Source organism: Chiloscyllium plagiosum, unplaced genomic scaffold (genome assembly GCF_037043375.1).
Source record: "Chiloscyllium plagiosum isolate Xiang-an unplaced genomic scaffold, Cpla_swu_hap1 HiC_scaffold_18, whole genome shotgun sequence".
NCBI lineage: Eukaryota > Metazoa > Chordata > Chondrichthyes > Orectolobiformes > Hemiscylliidae > Chiloscyllium > Chiloscyllium plagiosum.
The window spans coordinates 42,075,608-42,092,095 of record NW_028270156.1 but is presented as its reverse complement, the minus strand read 5'-3'; the positions used below and the strand labels follow the sequence as shown (position 1 = coordinate 42,092,095).

Sequence of the window (16,488 nt, the reverse complement as noted above, 5' to 3'; positions counted from 1 at the left end):
CTTGGAATCTTGGCCTCTGTTATCCCTGATTGAGAGTGCTTAATAAATACGCTGGGTTAGTATTTATCACCCAGATAAATACTAGGTACAGGGTTGGAACAATGTGTTCTTCATCAGTATTGATCACTTCATTCTTACCCATATGAGGAAGAGTTGCCAAAAACATATGAGAAATCTTTCACATTAGAATGAACATTTATGTTATGTAGACTATATTTTCTGGCATTTCTGTTTGGTTTCCAGTAATATGAACGATTACAGATTTTGTAAGAAAAAAGCCACAGCACATTGCATGAATGCATATATCTCATTCTGTTTGTAATGTTACATCTTGCAAGCTTGGCTATGTGACTATTAGTTTTCAGTCCTTGATCACAAATGCAGAAGAATGTCAAGATAGACACCACTATAAAACATAAGTATAGCTCTGCCTTTGTTCCTTTTGTGGTTTGAGTTGTTTGTTCTTCTGAAAGTGCACAATTTCATGTTGGTCAGCTACACAGAACACAGGAACTGTGTGCTATTATGCACTGTATAAAAGTGTAAAATAACATTTTGAAAAAGGGAGGTTGCAGTTTTATGTATGAAAGAACATTGATAGCAAGTTCAGAAGTCAATTCTACACATGAGAACAAGTATATTTTTAAAATATTTAAAGGGAAGCAATCTCAGTGTGCATGACTGTGACTATTCAATTATCTTGAATTGCTGAACCTTGATGATATTACTTAAAATGCCAATGTCTGCAAGGCCTGATGCTACTAATAGATGTAAAGAATAATAAAGCAAAACTTAACCATGATTCTTGAAATGGTTACCTGAATATAGTGTTTTTATTGTCTCACCAGCACTGCTCAGACTGCAAAGAAAAGAAACCAGCTCTCTATTCCTGTTCAGACTGCAATAAATGGCTTTGCAGTACATGTTCAGAAGAACATGTTCTTGGGAAGGAGACAAAACATCACAAATTGTCAATTCCTGAGCATACTGCAGGTAAGGTGTGCCTGATTAGATCAATATCTAATTGGCTGTTGAGAGTGATGGATGTTGACTGATGTCTCTTCCTACTAAATCTTGACTGGTTTCTTAAATTGTCAGTTATCCATGAGTAAAACCTCTTTATTAAATCTCATTATATTGATTTTAGTAAAGTGAAAATACTTTGCCCCATTGTCAAAAAGAAAAGAGAGGCATATGCAATATGGATAAAGATTGACATCTTGAGATCATGTCTTTGTTGGGGAGAGATGTCAAAGAGTAGTCTTGCAGCACAAGTCAATCTTTATTCAGAACTCTTTACCTAACACAGCTTGGGAGAGGTCCTTGGAAATAATTTCCATCAGACACACTCTCTCTCTGAGCCAGGTATGGCGTTTGTATGCATTCTGTGTTACAATAATTACATATAACATTGGTGTCATTGTTAGCCACATGCCTCTAATCTACACATCAAATCCTATATCACCAATTTGGACAACTCTGTCTACAGCCCTAGGTCCTCCCATGATCTCATCATGTTTACCAGACACCTTTTATCACCAGCCCTTGGGATCTTACAATACATTTTATTCAATCACATTCCACCACTGATAGTTATGCTCCTTCCCAGGCGCTTGCCATCTGTTTCATGTAATTGCCAAAAGCTTGGATACTTGCTTATCAGTAATGACTTTTTAAAATTCTGTTAGGCAATTTATATTCCCTACTAATGTTATTAGAAGAGATACAAAAGAATACTCATTTCTACCAAATGTAATAAAATTTGTAATATCAGTCCAACATAAAGTTAGTTATATCATTAGTTATATAGTTATACCTAAAGTTGTGAAGTTTTGTAGTTTCATCTAATATAATAATTCTTTGACAAAGTTGACAAACTGGGGACTAACTTCTCTGTCTCAACCTTAGAGATCAAGCATAGTCTCTCTATCTTGCAGCTGCAGTTACAGCTCCTGCAATTTACATACTGTCGGTTGTTTTAGATCAAACTTGATTCTTGAATGAACCTTACTGTCTCAATTCTAAGTACTTTTCATTCTAATTCTCTTTACAAAATAAGACAGCATCCATTTGAATTCTATTGATGACAGTGAAATTCAATCACCTTCACAGCCTTAGCAAGTCATTAAAGGAAACTTATTTGGATTCAACAGGACATGACCTCATCCTCACCCTTCCCTTATAATTTGTCTCTGTCCTTGTCCCCATGATCTTTGGATGTAAGGATCTGCTAAAATTGTCTCCATCATTATCTTAGCATTTTGCAAAGTGGTGAAGTTACAATTTATTTTTTGAAGTCACACTGACACTGACCATATTTTACAACATCTTTATACCCCTACCTCCCCCCACTATGCTATCTGTCTCTTTGTGTTCTCACTTCATCTTCCCTGCTAATGAAGTGGGCCGCTCTTCACTATCTAAGGTTGACTGCTCATTGGAATTCAGCTAAATCTCTTCATTTAGTTTGTACATTGTATTTTTAAATACATGGTACTGTTGTAGATATGGTTAATATGTAATAACAGTTACCTAAAGAATTTTAATTATTATGGGATTATATTTTGTATCACCTTCTAGCATGGTCTGCCCCAACAAACCCTCCTCTTGGCCCTGGGCCTATGAGCATTGACTTTGGTAATAATACCCATTCTTCCAACCTTTGCTGTTTACTTTTCCACTTCTTGAACTGTCTTTTATCAATGTACATTAGTAGGATCAATACAAGTCATACAACAAGTTGTACCACAATCACCATATGAGATATAATCCAAATCCAGGGGTGAATTTGGGTATTCAGGACCCAGTTCCATAATTGGTCCCACCAACTGATCTCTCTCAGGCTCTCGTTTACTTGATTCATATGAAGGTTGATTTTCTCAGTGTGTTTGGTCTATTTATGGATGATGTCTTTTGTCTCCTTGATGAAGTGAGCCCAATCTGCTGTCCGATGGGGAACAATGGCAGTTTAGTGGTGACGTACTGTAATATTTCTTAGTGTGTGTCTGCGCATTGGACCGTGAGATTTTCCTTAAGTAGTAAGTCTTTCTCTTGCATAGGTAAGATTTGTTCATTAACAATAACGTGCCAAGTTATATTGCCAATGACAATATTATGTCCCAACAGAGGAAAGGTTTTGTGATAATAACTGGCCACTATATAGAAGTAATAAGCTGGTCCAACTGGGGCATACTGCTGAAAAGACTGGAGGATTATTCACTGGTAAAATAGACCATGTACAATTCTCCTAAGAGTCAAAGCCACAATAGGTAAGCTTTTGCCCAGTCAGTTCCTCTGGGCATGCCTAGTGATCCTCTCCAAGGTGCCACTGATAAGTCGATGTCCTTCTTGGTAATATTTGTAATGATCACATGGTTTGGGGTCTTTTTAGCACTGTCTAGGTCCCCTCATGTTACTTGCCAATATTGTGGACCTTCCTCAAGTGATAAGTACGACTGACCCCTCAACGAGATATGTATAGCGCTACTGCTATGTATTGTCCCCCTTTACATAAGAACATAACTTAAGAACTAGGAGCAGGAGTAGGCCATCCAGCCCTTCGAGCCTGCTCCACCACTCAATAAGGTCATGGATAATCTTTTCATGGACTCAGCACCACTTATCTGCACTCTCACCATATTCCTTAATTCCTTTATTTTTCAGAAAAAAGTTATCTTAGCTTTAAAAGTGTTTACTGAAATAGTGACAACTACTTTACTGGACAAGGAATTCCATAGATTAACAACCCTCAGGGTGAAGAAGTTCCTTCTCAATTCTCTAAATCTGCTCGCTCTAATCTTGAGGCTGTGCCCTCTTGTCCTAGCTTCACCTACCAGTGGAAACATCTTCTCTACTTCTATTTTATCCATTCCCTTCATAATTTTGTATATTTCTTCAAGATTCCCCCCCCCCCTCATTCTTTTGAATTGCAGTGAATGTAATCCCAGTCTACTCAGCCTCTCCTCATAATCCAACCCTCTCAACTCTGGAATCAACCTAGTGAACCTCCTCTGCACCCCCTCCAATGCCAGTACATTTTTTCTCAAGGACACCAAAACTGCACGCAGTACTCCAAGTGTGGCCTCACCAGCACCTTGTACATCTGCAACATTGCCTCTCTGCTTTTAAACTCAACCCCTTTAGCAATGAAGGACAAAATTCTATTTGCCTTCCTAATTACTTGTATCTACAGACCAACCTTCTGTGATTCAGCGCAAGAACACCCAGGTCCCTCTGCAAATTAGTATGCTGCAACTGTTTACCATTCAAGTAAGAATCTATTTTGCTGTTACTCCTACCAGATGTATGACTTCACATTTACTAACATTGTATTCCATCTGTCAGACCTTTGCCCACTCACTCAATGCATCTGTGTTCCTCTGCAAAGTTTCACAGTCCTCTGCACACTTTGCTCTGCCGCTCATCTTAGTGTCATCTGCAAACTTTGACACCGTACACATGGTCCCCAACTCTAAATCATCTATATAAATTGTCAATAGTTGTGTTCCCTGAGGCACACCACTAGTCACTGATTGCCAGCCAGAATAGCACTCATTTATCCTCACTCGTTGCTTCCTGTTAGTCAATCAATCCTCTATTCACATTAATACTCTACCCCTAATGCCATGTATCCTTATCTTATGAAGCAGCCTCATGTCAAAGGCCTTTTGGAAATCTAGTTTCACCACACCCACTGGGTCCCTGTTGTCCTCCTTGCTCAAAACGCTTTCATAGAATTCTAAAAGATTTGTCAAGCACGACCTGCCCTTCATGAACCCATGTTGTGTCTGTCCAATGGGACAATTTCTTTCGAGACTTCTTCCCTGATAATAGACTCAAGCATCTTTCCCACTACAGAGGTTAAGATAACTGGTCTATAATTTCTCATCTTTTGTTTACCTCCCTTTTTAAACAGTGGCGTCACATTTGCTGTTTTCTAATCTGCTGGGACTGCCCCAGAGTCCAGCGAATTTTGGAAAATTACCGCCAGTGCACCTACTATTTCTCCCGCCATCTCTTTTAGTATCCTGGGAGGCATTCCATCAGGGCCAGGAAACATATCTATTCTTAGCTCCATTAGCATGCCCAACACTGGCTCTTCCGTAATAATGATCATTTCTACGTCCTCACCTACCTCCATCTCTTCATCATTTACTGGCATGTTATTCGTGTCCTCCACTGTGAAGATTGATTCAAAGTACCTGTTCAATGCCATGATCATTTCATCATATCCCATAACTAAAGGACCAATGTTTACTTTAGCCGCTGTTTTTCATTTTATATATTTAGAGAAACTTTTGCTATCTGTCTTTAAATTCTGTGCTAGTTTTTTCTCACTCTATCTCACTTTCTTTATAGCTTATTTTGTGGCTTTCTGTTGACTTTTAAAGTTTCCCAATCTTCTACCTTCATGCTGTTTTTGGCCACTTTTGTATGCCTTCCCTTTCAATTTGATAGCCTACCAGATTACCTTAGACACCCATAGCAGATTACCCTTCTTCTTACAGTCCTTCCTTTTCACTGGAATATACCTTTGCTGAGCAATTTGAAAAATTTCTTTGAAAGTCTTCCACCGCTCATCAACTGTCCCACCATAAGATCTTTGTTTCCAGTCTACTTTAGCCAGGTCCTCCCTAATTCTATTGTAGTCCCGCTTGTTCAAGAACAGGACCCTGGTATTGGATTTTATCTTCACTCTATCCAACTGTATTCTAAACTCAACCATATTGTGATCACTCCCTTCAAGACGATCCCTAACTATGAAGTAATTAATTATTCCAGTCTCATTACATAGGACCAGATCTAGGATAACTTGCTCCCTCATCGGTTCCGTTACAAACTGTTCAAGAAAACTTTCACAGATGCATTTAACAAACTCCTCCTCAAGGCTACCCTGACTGAGCTGCTCGACGAATCTACATGCAGATTAAAATCCCCCATGATAATTGCCTTACCATTTTTAGAGACATTAGTTATTTCTTTGTTTATTGCCCGCCCCAATGTGATGTTATTAGTTGGTGGCCTATAGACTATGCCCATCGGGGACTTTTTCTTCTTAGAATTTCTAATTTCCACCCAAATGGATTCAACCTCATTCTCCATAGAACCTCTTAGAACCACTCTAATGTTGTCCTTGAATATCAGAGCTACACCACCTCCCTTACATTCCTGTCTGTCCTTCGAATAGTCTGGTAACCCTGGATATTTAACTCCCACTTATGACTATTCTGTAACCATGTCTCCGTAATGGCTACCAAGTCATGTTCATTTGTGATGATTTGTGCCATTAACTCATCAACCTTGTTACAAATGCCATGAGCATTCAGGTAAAGTGCCTTTATGCCAGCTTTCATAATGTCATGATTCACAACATCTCTAATATCTCCTGAGTTATCCTTCCTTTTTGCTTCTTTTGTAGCCTGCCTTGAACTTAAACCCTCCTACATACATGCTAACCCGTTGTTTACCTTTTTTATTTATCATCATACTTCCTGATGCTTTCCCTTTCCCTTTCCCCCGACTCACAAGTTTAAACTCCTTTAAATCCTATTTATTCTTTTTGCTAGAACTGGTTCCAGATTGGTTTAGGTGGAGACTGTCCCATCAGATACCCGCGTTCCAAAACTGATGCCAATGCCCCATGAAATGGAACCCTTTTTCCGACACTATTCCCTTAGCCACGTGTTTATTTCCTGAATTTTCTTATTCCTAAGCCAATTTGCACATGGCTCGAGCAGTAATCCGGAGATTATGACCCTCAAGGATTTGTTCCTTAATTTTGTTCCTAGTGCTTGATAATTCCCAAACAGGTCCTCCTTCCTAGCCTTGCCAATGTTCTTAGTCCCAACGTGGACTACAACAACTGGATCCTCCCCTCCCGCTCCAGTATACTTTCAAGTTGGTCAGAGATGTCCTGCACGCTGGCACTGGGCAGGCAACACACCATGCGGGACTCTCAATTCGGCTTGCGAAAGATATCATCTGTCCCCTTAATTATAGAATCCCCTGTAACTACCAAGTTGTCCTTCTGCTTCCCCCTCTTGAATGGCCTGCTGTACCATGGTGGTATGGTCAATTGGCTCATCCTTCCCGCAGCCCTTTTCCTCATCCACAATGAGTTTCCAATACTCTACTAGCGAGGTGTCCTAGGTTTGTGTTCTCCCCAAATCATTTTCTGCATTGCTCATCCAATACCCCGTCTGGCATATCTCATTGCAACACGTTAATATTGGTCATTGTTAATAGCCAGCTTGAATAAGTTGTACATAGCTCTGCCTTGTGCTCTTCTTGGGAAATGTTAGCTATGCAATCGATAATCAAGTTAGTTGTATCCTGAACAGATATCAAAAACTCAATAGTGTCCAGAATAACTTGATAGGATTTTTGTCCTTACTGACTTGTTTTCTTTCAGTTCTGTTAAGTGCCACTTATGATTCTACAAATATTCTGTTGCAGATCCTGTATTTGTAAATCCCTACTCCTGAGGCACAGTCTGTCCTTGCTAACTTCAATAGACTTCTCTTCCTTCTACTTCTAGTTGGTCAGAATTCCTCCTTTATCAACTATGCTTCCAAGGAAGTGGGTAAACAGCTGCTTTGTGGTAGGAGAGCCCCATTTTGGTACTTCTATCTCAGTCATGTCAAAGACTACTTGTGCATGTCCACACCCTGGCAAGAGAGTCATAGTTTCTCCTATATCCCCCTGTATCCCTTTCTAACACTAATCCTAACACATGGTTCCTATGCTGAGTCTCATTGCATTGGGGAACTGGGGTTGTTCTCTTACTATCTTTTCCTTTCCCACCAGACGTACAGGCCATTATTCCCTACTGTTACTTGTGGATTATCTTAATCCAGGGCTGCATTTTAACATTTAACCTTTTTTTGAAATTCCTGTTTTATGTCTTCAAGAATGTCTAGTTTCTTCTGTACAAGGTGGTAGAATTTGACAGCCTGAACAATTCTTGGTCTAATTTCCCCAGTTGCTCACTTAGGTGTGGGATGGGGGCTGTTCTACTTTTTCATAATCCATGAGATGGTTACAGAATGTATCGAATACTTTTTTGGTTGTCCAGTTTTTATTGTCAGATATGCATCATTCATACCTGGACTGTAGTGACCAGCAAGCAGAATTTGAGGTACATGATGTTTTTATGATTGATACACAATACTGTTCCCCCATGTTTCTTTATCCCTTTGGCTAATTTGTCAAGTATTCACTAGCGTGTCTTTATTTTCCCCCTTTTTGAACCATACTCATAATTTGACTTGCAGGGAGCCTTATGTCTCAGTCTTAGCCTAATTAGTGAAGTTCCCATTAAATCAGATACTTGCTAGATTATATTTGACTTTCCTCCTTTTAAAATTATTTCAAATCCAAAATTGACATGTAGACCCAAAGGTTTCTTTTGTATACAGCTCCTGTGGTATTATTGGGTTGGCAGGATCCATTAGTGGGAGAAAGTGAGGACTGCAGATGCTGGAGATCAGAGCTTAAAAATGTGTTGCTGGAAAAGCGCAGCAGGTCAGGCAGCATCAAAGGAGCGGAGAATCGACGTTTCGGGCATAAGCTTTTCCTGAAGAAGGGCTTATGCCCAAAACGTCGATTCTCCTGCTCCTTTGATGCTGCCTGACCTGCTGCGCTTTTCCAGCAACACATTTTTAAGCTCAGGATTCATTAGTGGTCAATTAAATCCCTCCCAACAATTTATCCCATTTTTACTGATACAAGTTAGAACCACTTAGATTGTTTCCATCGGCTCTTGCTTTTATTTAAAATATTTAGATTTATTAGCCCCAAAATCTCATTGAATGTCCTATTGTATGTTCGAACTAGCAATTTGTGTGAAGTAATTTTATCAATCCCAATTTCAGAAAAAAATTAAAACCAGACTTCAAGGTTTTAAAAATGATTGTAATCACTTCATTGTTTTCCCTTTGCTCTAAAATTCATATTTTGTAACCACTGAATGTTATAAATTCAGATTTATGCTCCTTAATTTGGTTTGTTATCCTGCAGTTAGAGTCATAGCATCATACAACAGAGAAACAGACCCTTTGGTCCAACCAGTCCATGCTGACCATGTTCCCAAAATAAACTTGTTCCACCTGCCTGTGCATGGTCCATATTCCTCCCAACTTTTTCTATTCAATCCAAATGTCCTTTAAACAAAACTGTACCTGCATCCACCACTTCCCCTGGCAGTTCATTCCACACATGAACCACTTCCTGTGTAAAACGTTTGCCCCTCATGTCCTTTTTAAATCTTTCTTATCTCACCTTAAACATATGCCTCCATCCTAGGAAAAATACCCTATCAAGCCAATTTTGTATCCAACTGGCAAGCTCACCCATGTAATCTAACTTTTATAATGATTCAATCATGTGGAACCTTGTCAAAGGCTTGACTAAAATCCACTAAAGAATGTCTACCACTCTGCCCTCATCAATCTTTTTGGTTACTTCAGTAAAAAAATTCAACCAAGTTCTCCATCTGCAGATCACCTCACTCAATAATAGTAAAATAACATCAAACATGGACTTAAAATTTTCCAGCTGTTTTTCATCTCTATCCTGCTTGAGGATACTTCTAAATGTTCCAATCCCAAAAACCCTTGATTCTTTAAATCTAAATTCTCCTTGCTCCTTCTTACAATTTTAATCACTTTACTCTATGATTGGAACCCATTCTTTAGTGCAATATTTCTCCTCCTTTGTACCAGCACATTTTGGATTAGTCTAAGAATATCCTTGCACACCTATGCAGTATACTAAAATTCAGACCTCTTAAAAGGAAAGGCAAGAACACAAACATTACCGTGGGCTAAGGAGTGGTAGATGGAGTTTCGTTTTAGATAAACATGAGAAAATGCATTTTAGTAAGGCAAATCAGGTCAGGACTTGGTGGTAAGACCTGCTGAACAAAGAGACCTAAGGGTGCACGTGCATGGTCCCTTGAAATTGGAGCCACAGGTAGACGGGGTGAAGAAGGCATTTGGCACACTTGCCTTCATTAGACAGTGCATTGAGTATAGTGGTTGGGATATCATGGTGTGGCTGTACAGGATGTTGGTGAGGCCATTTCTGGAGTATTGTATGAATTTCTGGTCAACCTGTTATAGGAAGAATATTATTAGACCAGAGAGGGTTCAGAAAAGATTTACCAAAATGTTGAGGATTGGAGGGTTTGAATTATAACAAATGGCTGGGACTTTTTTCACTGTAGCGTATGAGGTTGAGAGGTGGCCTTATAGAGGTTTATAAAACCATGAGGGATGTAGATAAGGTGAATGGCAGGCCTTTTCCCTAGAGTGGGGAATTTCAAGACTAGAAGGCATATTTGTAAGGTATTTTAAACATTGTAACTGTACTTGCATCCACCACTTACCCTGCAGTTCATTCCACAACAGACCATTTCCTTGTAAAAAAGGTTGTCCCTCCTGTCCTTTTTAAATCTTTCTCCTCACACCTTAGAAATATGCCCCCTAGTTTTGAACTCCCCTACCTTACGGAAAAGGCCTTTGCAATTCAATCTATGCCCCTCATGATTTTATAACATCTATAAGGTCACCCTCAACCTCCTATTCTCCAGTGAAAATGCCTGAGTCTATCCAGCCTATTTTTATAACTCAAACCCTCCATTCCCAGCAACATCCTGGTAAATCTGTTCTGATCCTTCTCCAATATAACAAAGCAACTAGGACTGCACAGAGTAATCAGGAAGAAGGCTCACCAGTGTCCTGTACAGCCTCAACATGACCCAACTCCAATACTCAATGGTCTGAGTAATAGAGACAAACATGCTAAATGCCTTCTTAGCCACTCTGTCAACCTGTGATGCAAATTTCAAAGAATTATGTATTTGAACTCTGTTCTGCAGCACTACCCAGGGCCTTACCATTATTTGTATGAGTCTTGCCTTTGTTTTACCAAAAGGCAAAACTTCACATTTATCAAAATTAAACTCCATCTGCCACTCCTCAGCCCATTAGCCCAATTGATCAAGGTCTTTTTGAAATCTTAGATAAGCTTCTTCACTGTCCACTATCCTACTAATTTTGGTGTTATCTGCAAGTGTTCTAACCATGCCTCCTATATTCTCATCTAATATCAATCTCTGTGAATACTGCTGGTCATAGGTCTACAGTCCGAAAAACAACCCTCTACCGCCAACTGGGTGAACTTTTCATCAATATATTATCTATTTATATGTAATTTAAATAATATGTTGAGTTTGTTTAACATTAAGATCAAGTAGGAGTAAGTGAGGACTATAGATGCTGGAGATTAGAGTCAAAGATTGTGGTGCTGGAAAAGTACAGCCGGAAATGATTCCTGATGAAGAGCTTATGGCCGAATCGTCGATTCTCCTGCTCCTCGGATGCTGCCTGACCGGTTGTGCTTTTCCAGCATCACACTCTTCGATTAAGATTAAGATTAACTTGCATGTATCTATTGTTACTTCCAAGCCCCACAATTGTCAATATATCCATTTTTTTCTATATGAAAATATAAAGTGTCGAGATTTCATTGCATCTCTCATGATTAGGTTGGCACGGTGACCTTGACAGACCTTTAGAGGTCCACTATAGCCCATGTAACCTGAGGCAGGTGTTTTTCTGCTAGGCCTACCAACTCCTCCGACTCCACTCCTTTGTAAATCCACTTGTTGTAAAACTCCAATGATACAGGCACAATATTACCACTAATTGTGCGCCAATGTAGGTAATCAAAATCACGTGCGGAAACTGACATTAGATCCATCTACTCTGTATGCTTCCAGCGTATGCATGATGTGCCCATGTTAGTCCCTAAACAGCCACTATGTGTCTTGTCGGGAGCATCCTTGCTGCATTTTTGTAGTTTCCAACATGTAGTGCTGGCACCATTGGCGCTGTATAGTCTTTCACAACCATTTAAGATTTCTTATGTGGCTTTGTGGCAGATTTTGTTTAATAATGCTCTGGCATTTTACTACATTAATATTAAACAAAAGTCATTAGAAATTTGAGGTGTCTCTATGTTTTAGAAAATTTTTTAAGACTGATATATTTCAGTTGGGTCATGCAGGAGTGCAGCTTTACTTCTTATGCATAACAATCGTCAATAATATAATAAATTTGCTAGTATTATTGATAAAAATGAGTAATTTGTTATATCTGCTTGTCATTTTCTTGTTAGTTCTGTTGCCCAAGCAATTTTATCTGTCACTCCAAAACATTAACCAAGCATTTATTCAACTTGCACTATTACACTAAACTGATATAGAAATGCTAAGTAAGATTCCCTCATAGCTTAGTGCATAACTAATCAGGCTCAGGCCAACAAATTTCACAGAGATATCTAGCAGACTATGTTCAATTGATTATCATAAGGGGAATCATTAGACCCTTAATCCTGGGTAAGGTCAAACATAATTGTGGGAGTTTGTATGGCTGGCAAGCAACTTTATTCCATTACTTGTGTGATGGATTTTAACTATCATTTGCCATCTGGCTGAACTGTATGCTGACACTTGTAGTTTGAGATTACAACTTGCTTCCTTCGGTGGAGTACAGTTTACAGCAATAGTGGCCTTTCTCATTCTTGCACCTTTGAAAAATTTGAATTGTTGATTTGAACGGTTGGTACATTTTGGACAGAAAGAGTATGTTGAAGCTAATGCAGTTCCTGGTCTGGGTAATTTCTGCCTGCTGGATTCTAGTTTTGAGTGCTACTCTTTTAATAAAGTACATATCTTGCTGTTGTCAATTTCAGTTGATTGACTTTTAAAAATTGTTTGCATCCTGCATTGATTTAAAACGTGAGATCTTTAATTTATCCTGTCTACAGGTGACAGGAGTGAGGTTGATGAGTTTCCACTCTTTTGTCCGCTTCACACTAAAGAGCCAATGAAGCTGTTCTGTGAGACCTGCGATGTGCTGGCCTGCTGGAACTGCCAGCTAACACAACACAAAGGTCATAGGTAAGCTGGAGGGAGATTATCTAGGTGCATTGTAATTCAGCATTAATAGGAGAATTGCAAGATCCCTTCTCCCCGCAAGTTTAAAGCTGCATAATTTAGTTTTCAAAACCCAGTGTAGGATACTTTGCCCCAGAGTTGAGGAATTATTTAAGAATTTTTTTGGGATGCTGCAATCAGTTTCTGTATGTGGGTAGAACAGAACGCTTTTTATTCAGATCGAGTAAGATTAGAGAGTAAGAAAATCATTGGACGAAGGTAATTAAAATTATATGCTTGAGGGTTGGAGCAAAGTGAAGAAGGGTGAGAAAATGAATTGCACAGTATGACACTACAGTGACTTTATAAGGTGTATTCTGTTCTTGTTATTTTTTGAAGCAAGTGCTTTGAGACGGGGAAGTGGGCTGTCTGGTCCAAGCCAATAGAGTAAAAAGTTTGTAAGGTCCCTGGGTTTTATTTTAAAGTTAAACAATAGGAGCATGAATGGCTCCCACAGACCCAAGGTTTTAGTTCAGCTTTCAGCACTTGTTAGGGTTTTGAAGCTGGTTGTGGAAATTGCCATACATCCCTCTCTACTGCAGCAAAACGCTTGAGTTCTCTCTCTCTCTCTCTCTCTCTCTCTCTCTCTCTCTCTCTGCCAGAATTTTCTTTTGATGTTCATTTCTCACAAACTGAAGAAACATTATATGTGAGACTGAATTTGACTTTTCTAAGGGCGTGTTTATGGAATGTTGTTATATTCAAACATTTGCTGTTCAGTAGTTAAATAATCTAGTATTCTGTTAAATTTTCCAATAGAGTTAAAGAACAAAGAACAAAGAAAGAACAAAGAAAATTTACAGCCCAGGAACAGGCCCTGGGCCGATCCAAATGTACTGTCTAAACCTGTCAGTCAATTCCTAAGCATCTGTATCCCCCTGCTCCCCACCTACTCATGCATTCATCCAGACACATCTTCAATGAATTGACAGTGCCTGCCTCCACCACTTATGCTGGCAACGCGTTTCAAACGCCCACCACCCTCTGTGTGAAGTACTTATTGCATGTATCCCCCTTAAACTTTCCACCTCTCACCTTGAAAGCGTGACCTCTTGTTATTGAATCCTTCACCCTGGGAAAAAGCTTATCTCTATCCACCCTGTCTATACCTTTCATGATTTTGTAAACCTCAATCAGGTCCCCCCGCAATCTCCTTTTTTCTAATGAAAATAAACCTAACCTACTCAACCTTTCTTCATAGCTAGCACCTTCCATACCAGGCGACATCCTCGTAAACCTTCTCTGCACCCTCTCCAAAGCGTCCACATCCTTTTACTAATGTGGCAACCAGAACTGTAGACAGTATTCTAAATGCAGCCAAACCAATGTCTTGTACAATTTTAACATGATTGCCAGCTCTTATACTCAATGCCCCATCCAATGAAGGCAAGCATACTATGTGCCTTCTTGACCACTCTATCCATCTGTGCAGCAACCTTCAGGGTACAATGGACCTGAAGCCCCAGATCTCTCTGCTCATCAACTTTTCCCAAGGCTCTTCCGTTTGTTGTATAATTTGCTCTAGAATTAGTCTTGCCTAAATGCATCACCTCACATTTTTCTAAATTGAAAACCATCTGCCACTTTTCCACCCTACTCTCCAGTCTGTCTATATCCTCCTGTATTCTCTGACAGTCCCTTATGCTTTCTGCTACGCCACCAATCTGCGTGTTATCTGTAAACTTACTGATCATACAAACAGTGCCTTCTTCCAGATCATTTATGTATATTACATACAACAGTGGCCCCAGCAATGATCCCTGTGGAACAGAACTGGTCACCTTTCTCCATTTTGAGAAACTCCCTTCAGCTACTACTCTCTGTCTCCTGTTGCTCAACCAGTGTTTTATCCACCTAGCTAGAACACCCTGCACACCATGTGACTTCACTTTCTCCATTTGTCTACCATGGGGAACCTTATCAAATGCTTTACTAAAGTCCATGTATATGACATCAACAGCCCTTCCTTCAACTATCAACTTGGTCACTTCCTCGAAGAACTCTATTAAGTTGGTAAGGCACAATCTCCCCCGCATAAAACCATGTTGCCTATCACTGATCAGCCCATTCTTTTCTAAATATAAATAGATCCTATCCCTCAGTACCTTTTCCAGCAACTTTCCCACCACTGATGTTGGGCTCACTGGTCTGTAGTTACCTGAAATATCCTTACTACCCTTGTACAGGGGTCAACATGAGCAATCTTCCAGTCCTCCGGCACCTCACCTGTGTTTAAGGATGCCACAAAGATATCTGTCAGGGTCCCAGCTATTTCCTCTCTCGCCTCCTCAGCAACCTGGGATAGATCCCATCTGGTCCTGGGGATTTGTCCACCTTAATTACCCCCAGCCTACCCAACACATCTTCCCTACTTATGTCAACGTGATCCAGACTAATCAAACTTCTATCTCTAATCTCAACATTCATCATGTTCCTCTCCTCAGTGAACACTGATGCAATGTAATCATTCAGAACCTCACCCATTCTCTCAGGTTCGACACAGAGCCTTCTTTCGTTATCCTTTAGTGGACGAATCCTTTCTGTAGTTACCCGTTTGCTTCTTATATAAGAATAAAATGCTTTGCGATTCTCCTTAATTCTGCTCGCTAAAGCTATTTCATGACCCCTTTTAGCCCGCTTGATTCCTCATTTAAGACTTGTCCTACTCTTCCGATATTCTTCCAGAGCCCGTTCTGTTCTTAGCTGCCGAGACTTTATGTATGCTTCCCTTTTCCTCTTGGCTAGTCGTACAATTTCTCCTGTCATCCACGGTTCACGAATCTGCCCTTCTTATCCTTTGTCTTCAACGGGACATGCCTATCCTGCACTATCTCTAACCTATCTTTGAAAGCCTTCCACATCTCAAATGTAGACTTCCCTTCAAATAGCTGTGTCCCATCTACATTTCCGAGCTTCTCCTGCCTAATTTTGATATAATTGGCCTTGGCCCAGTTTAGTACTCTTCCCTGAGGACTACTCTCTTCTTTATCTATGAGTATCCTAAAATTTACAGAATTGTGGTCACTGTTCCCAAAGGAATCCCCCACTGCAACTTCTACAACCTTGTCTGGCTCATTCCCCAGTACCAGGTCCAATATGGCCCCTTCCCTCGTCAGATTATTGACATCCTGCTCTCGAAGACTCTCCTGGACGTTTCTTACAAATTCTACCCCATCCAGACCTCTGACGTTAAGTCTATCCCAGTCAATGTTGGGAAAATTAAAATCTCCCATCACCACTACCCTATTGCCTCTACATCTTTCCATAATCTTTTGCCTATTTGTTCTTCTACCTCACGCTCACTGTTGGGGCTGTATTACACCCTTCTTATTTCTCAGCTCCACCCATAATGGCTCACTACCCAAGACCTCCATAGTGTGCTCTTTTAGCACAGCCATGATATTGTCCTTGACCAGCAATGCAATTCCACCCCCCCTTCACTTCCCTCCCTGTCCTATCTGAAGCGTCTATATCCTGAAACATTTAAT

At 39.9% G+C, this 16,488-nt stretch overlaps 1 protein-coding gene across 3 annotated transcripts in view; it reads left to right on the top strand.

Annotated features, from left to right (window-relative positions):
* Positions 1-16,488, top strand: part of trim66 (tripartite motif containing 66) — a 231,161-nt gene that overhangs the window by 159,007 nt on the left and 55,666 nt on the right. For 2 of the 3 annotated variants that reach the window (XM_043705850.2, XM_087996546.1), the window contains exons 3-4: positions 849-993; positions 12,832-12,964. In XM_043705850.2, the coding sequence (XP_043561785.1) occupies positions 849-993; positions 12,832-12,964 (278 nt within the window). Of the gene's footprint in view, positions 1-848; positions 994-12,831; positions 12,965-16,488 lie in introns of those variants that run through there. The other variant, XM_043705851.2, reaches the window with a different exon arrangement.